General features: G+C 36.2%; 1 protein-coding gene across 1 annotated transcript in view; it reads right to left on the reverse strand.

Moving 5' to 3' along the window:
• LOC103607220 (KH domain-containing, RNA-binding, signal transduction-associated protein 2-like) overlaps positions 1 to 1710 on the reverse strand; it is a gene marked incomplete at its 3' end in the record, with an annotated part of 88171 nt that extends 86461 nt beyond the window's left edge. The window contains exon 1 of the mRNA XM_008591751.1: positions 1516 to 1710. Within this exon, the coding sequence (XP_008589973.1) occupies positions 1516 to 1710 (195 nt within the window). The remainder of the gene's footprint in view (positions 1 to 1515) is intronic.
• Between the last annotated feature and the right edge of the window lie 6489 nt (positions 1711 to 8199).

An 8199-nucleotide genomic window follows, 5' to 3' on the forward strand; every position in this document is an offset into this window, starting at 1 on the left:
TTGGACACCTGTTCTCCACACAGAAACATAAGCATCTAGTCTCTTGACATCCTTTGGTTTCCCCATCTTCACTGTTTTGCAGCCAAGGCTGTTGACAGAGTAAAGAACATGGTGGACAACCTGTGGGAGGTTTCTATAAGACAGGCCTAAACATAGCATACAGCAGTCCTACCTGTGTTCCTCTGGTCATGAGACTGGTGAATGTGGTTGAGCTGTGGACCCAGAAAGACAATGACATGGGCTGGTGGGTGGCTAGCCAATCTGCCCCTTGAACACACTGTGTTCTATAGCACAGCAATGTACTGGAATGGCATGGTCCAATGGAAATACCATGTGAGCCACATACGTAATTCAAAGTATTAAAAATACAAAGAGGGCTGACCCTGAGGCTCACTCGGGAGAGTGTGGAGCTGGGAGTGCAGCAGCGCTGGGAGCGCCAAGGCCGTGGGTTCGGATCCTATATAGGGATGGCTGGTGCGCTCACTGGCTGAGCGCGGTGTGGGCGACACCAAGCCAAGGGTTACGATCCCCTTACCGGTCACACACACACAAAAAAATACAAAGAAACAGGTAAAACTAATTTTAATGGTAGATTTTATAAAACAATATAAGCAATATTATAGCATGCACAATTAATATAAATTAATGAGATATTTTAAATTCTCATTTCTCTCATGCTAAATCTTTGAATCTAGTGTGTATTTTGTACTTACAGCACATCAAGTTTGGGCTAACCACATTTCAAGTGCTCAAAAGTCACATGCAGCTGGTGGCTACCATACTGGACAGCACATTTATAGATTTTTCAGAGGAAACAGGTAAAATATGACAAGAATATTGGCCTTCAGGAGCTTATGGTAAGTTTGGGTGATATAACCAACAAAGAAAATAATCAAAAGAATATATAACTATCCATTTTGCTTGTGTCATGAGTAGGAAGCAATAAAAGGGGGAGGGAGTATTTTAAACACAAATTCAGAGAAATTATTTTTCAGGAAGAGTCAAACATTCCATATAAGTATCCTCATCCTGAGATGAAGAAATTGAGGTCCTCAGATATTAAGCAATTTCCTAGGGGTTACAGAATTAATGAGGATTGGAGCCAGGACTCAGTAGAATAATGCATTTTTCAAAGAAGAAAAATTAACCCAGAAGAATCTATCATGAGCAACCACTGGCTGTTTTCAAAACAAGATTTTTATATCTTTGAAAGTGTGTTATGTTTGAACTCATCCATTGAGGTGACTCTTGACAAAGCAAAATTTCTTAAGATTTAGTGTCTCCATCTGTGAAATTAATAGAATAATATATAGCTCACAGGATTTTGTGAGTTTTGAGAAAATTGAAGAACATCTTATAAACTAGAAATTCTACACAAACGTATCATTATTGTTAGTAGTAGTATCATTGTTATAATTTTTTATATTCTTAAGTAGTACTATTACGATATTGTTTGTTTCAACAGAGACCAAAGTTAAGTGAGGCTTACACAAGTAGCAGAGTTCTCTCTCTCACAAGTGCAAATCCAAGCTGTCTGTAGCTAGAGGGGCAGGTGGCTCTTCTCTGTCTTCTGATCGTTTCAACAGAGACCAAAGTTAAGTGAGGCTTACACAAGTAGCAGAGTTGTCTCTCTCGCAAGTGCAAATCCAAGCTGTCTGTAGCTAGAGGGGCAGGTGGCTCTTCTCTGTCTTCTGATCCAGGGATCCACATTTCCTCTCTCTTAAATCAAGTAGGCCCTAGGACGTTGTCTTCATCTGTGTTGATGGAGGAGGCCACCAACATTTCTGAAACCACTCCATAGATTTTCCCCTTCCATCGGAAGGGGAAAGAAAAGTGGAAGGCAAAAAAACCCCACTCCTTTTTAAAGATATACACCAGATGTTGTATTTATCGTTTCTGCTCACTTTTCTTTGGCACAGTGTAGTCACATTTGGCCCTGGATGTAATGCAGGCTATGAATGTGATCTCAGACTGAGTGGCTATGCATCTAACATGTAGGGGCTTTGCTTGAAGCAGAAAAAAGTAAGAATAAACAGTAGGTGGCGGTGAGCTGTTTTTGCCACGCAGCATTCATTTGATGCTAGTTAAAATGATAATGATTGTTAAATCTAATTTATTTTCAAAAACAATACTGTATCCCCCAGTTCAATTTATTACATAAAGCTCCAAGTTTCATTTGAATATAGCCAGACATCATAGTCATCCTGAATAGCATAAGTGCCTGGACACCAGTAAATGTATTTGCAGTCATTCACTATAATCCCTTGAAGTATTCCTTAAGGAAGAGTCCTTTTGGGAAAAACTTTTTATCATTGTAATAAATGCATTATCTAACAAGTTGATTTCTATTGGGACAGTAATGTTTTAATGCTTACGCTTAGCATTAAAACTAAAAATTTGTCTGATTATCTCCTGCATGTTTTATAACAAAGGTCATACTACCCTGGGAGGTTACACTAGATAGAGCAGGAGATCTAATAGCAAAAAGAGTAAAAAAGAAAGATTCAGAAAATTAGAAATGTTAGAAAAATTTTGTGTGTAAATTGAAATGAACGGCTCCAAAGCTAACACTACAGAAGGTTGGATGTCCGTCTCAGAAAGGCACAGAGAAGAAAACAGAAAGTAAACAGAAAGAATGTAAGATGCACATATGAGAAGCTGAATCTCCTTGACATGATTCAACATTCTGCTGAAAGGAATACACACTCAGCTGATATTTGATTTTACATGGAAAAGTTACACTTATTTAATTGAAGCTACTTACTTGAACCATTGATCTTCAGAAGATGATTTGTGATATTCAGGTATTACAATGGGAAAAGAAGCACAGGTGAATTATTTTGAGTAAAGTTATTAATTACTAAACATGACAGATTCTACACAAATCAGTAGAGAATATCATATCTAGTTTTACATATCCCCAGTCTACCCCCATGTTATACCCTAAGGTAAAATATAGGTGAAACATATTGGTTTTTATCAGATATTTTATAGAGAAAAACATGGCACTAAATAAAGCCTAATGTGAATTGTATTAGAGTATTTAATTGTTAATTTTAAAGGAAATTTCTCTTAGGAATGATCATTTGTATTTTATCTTCTACAAAAGAATCTTCTAACTTGGAAATAATTTGACAATTAGAAAATTTTCCTCTTAATTCAAAACAGCATGTTCGTTGAAGAAATTTTTTAAAAAAATCCCAAAAGTACAAATTATTTTTTAAATCCTGTAATTGTACAATTAAAGATAACTACCGTTAGCACTTTTAGTGTATTTTCTTAAAGTTTCTCTTTACATTAATAATAGTAATGGACTAGAAGTCATAATTTTGGCATTGCTTCTTAGGTGACTCTAATTTTATCTTCACAGCCACACTTTTGCCAGATAATGTTATGTCCTTCATTTTACAAATGAGGAACTTGTGGAACAGAGAGAGAAACTTATCCAGAGTTACATAAACGATAAATCACAGAGTGGGATTACAATCTATATAATCTCATCTCGAAGATCAAGCCCTTAGTCACTAAGGATATGTTGCTGGTGGTTAAATGTAGTAAACTTTTTATACATCCAGAATTATCCAAGGATATCTTTATCTCTTCGAAGACCTTGGCCAATGGTCTCAGAGTAATTTCCTCCTGTCTAGTCCTATGAAGCACTGTGGTCTGCAGAGTATTCTATAGCAAAATATAGGTCCTATTCACCAAGCATACATGCCATAAACTTCCTTTCCCCTCCCCTCAAAGGTTCTGATTCCTTAATAGCTATGTGACCATCAGTGCTGGGTGAAACAATCATTTTCGCAGTTCTTACTCACCACCTACTTCATGAAGGACTTACCTAGAAATGTTAGTGAGCTTACATCACATCGTTTACACCTAACTCTCTGTTTGCAACATTCAGTTCCAAAGAGAGCATTTCTCCAAAGTTTTTTAGATTGAGCTCAGAGTAGCATATATGACAACTGGGGGACAAGTGGGAGAGGGTGAAGCTTTGGACAAGGGGTGCCCTGCGTTATAGGCGTCTGATGTCTTTGTTTAAAGAATTTTAAGATTATACCATGGACTAAGTAAGAATTTCCAGAACTCTAGTAGAGAAGCTGAGGAGTTCGTAAAATGCCTTGTAAAATTAAGCAGAACAAGAATTAATTATTTGGACCAGAGTACACTGATTTAAAGGATAATTATAACTTTTTATGGTCTTTGTTTGGAACATTGCTGGTTCTTTTATGTTCTTTTTCTGGATATAAGAAACACTTTTATCTTTTCTCAAGCTATCTATAATTCCTAGCAATTTAATAGATTATACTTTGTAAACATAAATGAAACAATTTTCCTTTTCTCCCAGTCTGATCCCTCCAGAATTTGGAAACTATTATTGAAAATTCTTACCATGGAAATGCAGTTATTTGCATAAGTTTAATAAAAATCTGTTCCTCCTTGTAAAAGGATGTAATTGGAAACACTGATTACATAACCAAGGCTTTGATTGGAATGTCACATTTGAGAATAATGAGCATAGAATCAGATATGATCAGTTTTTTTTTTTTTTTTTTTTTTTTTTTCCGTGACTGGCCGCACCACTGTGCTCAGCCAGTGAGCGCACCGGCCATCCCTATATAGGATCCGAACCCACGGCGGGAGCACTGCTGCGCTCCCAGCGCCACACTCTCCCAAGTGCGCCATGGGGTTGGCCCCAGATATGATCAGTTTTGAGAAACTAAGGTTGACTTTATGAAGCCAATGCTTACAACACCCTCTTGAAAAAACTGGCCTGATATCTAGGTTAAAGGGTGTCAAGCCTTCTAGTTAAATTATGAAGGTCACTTCATAGAAGGCCCAGGAAACTTAGGATATTCTGTAGACCTTGGGAAGAGAGGGATTCACTAAAATCTACAGGTAATGTAGGTGAAGTTGGGTGGTGAGTTCTTGGTGTGGCTTCTGAGCGTTAAGTAGGCTTTTAAAAGTCCAATCTGAGATTCCTCGTGAAAAGTTCCAGAAAAGCAAACTTATAAAGACCTATATGGCCGATTATTCTTGCTCCACTTAGGTTATAATCATGCCAAATCAGACGAAACTGGATTCATTTTTCAAACAAGAATAATCTTACTTAAATTATGTTTAATGCAAAACGATGTTGATGATAGAGAAAAATTTTATATGTCAATGGAAAACTACAACCCATCCTTATAGATTCTAGTCATGTTTACTGCCTTTGAGCTACTTTCACCACTTTGTAAAGTAGGTCCTGTCATCTTGTGTATTTTGTCAATATAGTCATGCTTCACTTAATAATGGACATACATTCTGAGAAGTGCATCAGGGAATTCATTGTTTTGTGAACATCACAGTGTACTTACACAAACCTAGATGTTATAGCCTACTACATGTCTCGTCTATATTGTACAGCCTATTGCTCCTAAGTTACAACCTGTACATCATGCTATTATACTTAACACTGTAGGCAATTGTAATACAATGCCAACACGACAACACTAGACAATAGGTATTTTTCAGCTCCATTATAATCTACAGGACCACTGTCATATATGAGGTCCATGGTTGACCTAAACATCATTATGTAGGGCATATCTGTAATTACCATTTTCAATTTTTCTCCCACCCTCCTGACGTGGCATCACTGATAATAAAACTGCCCTTTACCCAGAGTCTTTCAAGCAAAAGCTTGATGACTTAATATAAATGTCAAAGTATTTATCACTTCAACAGTTTGGGCCACTCAGAAAGTTTACCACAACACCTACATCTTCCATGTTCTACTCCAGAAAATAACCATTGATGCAATACTACCAACCTCACATAGAAAGCTTTGAGCCCAATATCTGGAAATCTCAATGCACTATCCTATGGACTCAAAATGTGGGTTTATAGTCTGCTCCAACCATTAATCTTTGTTCTTATGTTTGTTTCCTCATTCTAATTTAGGCTTTGTTTTCCCTTTGCAGATATCTTACTGTGCAATTTTTACACTGAATCTTTTCTCCATACCAATCAGCCTAGTTTCTCTTTGTGAAACTTCTAGGGAAGCTAGCTTCAGGTAGGGAAAATATGGAGACTCATTTGGATCCCTAGGTTGGTATAAAGAATTTTTTTTTTATCAATACATTTATTTTTATTTTTTTTGTTTGTATACATTTCTTCTTAGATCACCTATGAATATTCTTATGTCTTACTATTAGTTCACAAACAAAAAGATACAAACTGAATTATGAAGACAAGAAAAAGATAGTGAATGTAAAGATTTGTCATAATTTTTAGGCATATGTATCATGGAACTCCAAATTTGAAGTAACTAATTAAAGACAAAAGGTAACTGTGTACAGGGGAGAAGGCAAGCTCTACACTGCCTCTAACTTAGACTGACAAAAACCAAACCAAACCAAAACAAAACAAAAAAAGCCTGCCAGGTTTTACTGCACATTAGTTTATTGGTACAATAGGATGTATTTCATTCTACATAGCTAGTAAAACTTCTGGAGTTCAGTACAGTGTCTGTATCCTGTCAGAGTACTTAGTTCACTATAGAGTGGCTTATGGATAACTTTAAGGTTTAGGTCCCCCAAAAATGGCAAATCAAAGCCTGAAAATGTACTGAATTGTTTCAAAATTACTCCAGTATCATATTTATTTATTCACCAAGAAGTAATAATATACTGGTTTGAATTTGTAAAGATTAAGTTGCTAGATTTGAGCTAAAGAAGACCCAGAAAAAAAATCTTACTTGAGCTTCCCTAATCTTACTAGAACAGGGCTTTACCACTGAAGCCCTAAGTCCACTCTTGCCCTTAAGTTTGGTATATAAACTTTTTATCCCTGGCTATTCAGTGAGTTACTCATCACTAAACAACTGCCACATGCATGTTTAAATAAACCTTGTCTTTTCTTCTGTTAATCTGTTGATTGTCAGTTAATTTGCAAGCCTCCAACCAATTGGACCCAAGTTGGAAGAGGAAAAGTTTTCCTTTCAACAATATATATGCCTATTCAGTGTTAATTCATTTTATAATCAAGTAATTATGAAATTGAAATTTCCACCACATCAAGTGTTTGTTCTGCAAACACAATCTATGCAAGTAAACAAACAATAGAGGCTTATAACCGGAAAGACTACTGTGGAGGTCATGAACAAGTTCTTCAGATAAGTAACTTTTTTGACAATAGCCTCTCCACTTAATCTCTCCTATATTTGTTACCTTACCGATAATGAAACTGGCACTTGCATCAGTTCTTATTAGGTATTCTAATTTCGGGAGAATAAATAGTTGTATAAATACAGTGCTTACTCTTTGGACCCAGGAGTCAACTTTAGGAACGTTTAAAGTCCAAACAGAAAGGTCTCACTAACTGGAAACTTTATACTAATATGTTAGGAACAACCACCACTATCTTAAAGACTAAAGTAATTTTTTGTAGTACTGTTTATGTATAGGAACAAATATTTGAAAACTGTGAGCAAATATGAATCAGTGTTTTCCTGTAGATTCTCTTAGTTGGTCCTGGGTCCAGGAAATGTCCTTGGACCAGTACTTAAAAGGTGCCTCGGAAGGACTAGCTGCACAAACTGCAGCAGATATGTTGCTCTTACAGTCCTCAGTTACTTCATATACAAAAGGAAATGGGATAACCCAAGAGATAATTTTCAAATGTTGCTACAGGGAGCCGTGGGAGTCTAGAAAGGTGTTTCATAGACTACGCTGGAGCAAAACGATGGTCCCCCCATCTATCCAACTGCATCAGTTCAACTTGGACCTCTTTATATGTAAAAATTCTAGATAAGAGAATATTTTTCAGCAAGTTTAATAAACTAAAAACAGTAGACAACATTAGATATGATGATGTCTCAGGTTTCTCATAGCTTTAAAATGTTATGACTTACCATGTGACCTTCCTTCACTGGTATCCTGCTACTTAGAACTTTGGTATTAGAAAATACTTCTTTCCAAACAGTGTCTTCTATAATATATTACCAGGAGAATTAAAAATAAATTGCCACTTTTCATGTCAATCTTTAAGCATCTACAATGTGGAAATTCCTGCATATTTTATACACATATATAATTTAATCTTCTTAGGACCCTTGAGTGGGCTTTGGAAGCAGCAGAGTATACTGGAAAGTAAAAAGGATTTTTCAGTCAAAGAAAAACAGATTTGAATTAACAGCTCTGATACTTAGTACCT

Source organism: Galeopterus variegatus, unplaced genomic scaffold, assembly GCF_000696425.1.
Source record: "Galeopterus variegatus unplaced genomic scaffold, G_variegatus-3.0.2 Scaffold7252, whole genome shotgun sequence".
NCBI lineage: Eukaryota > Metazoa > Chordata > Mammalia > Dermoptera > Cynocephalidae > Galeopterus > Galeopterus variegatus.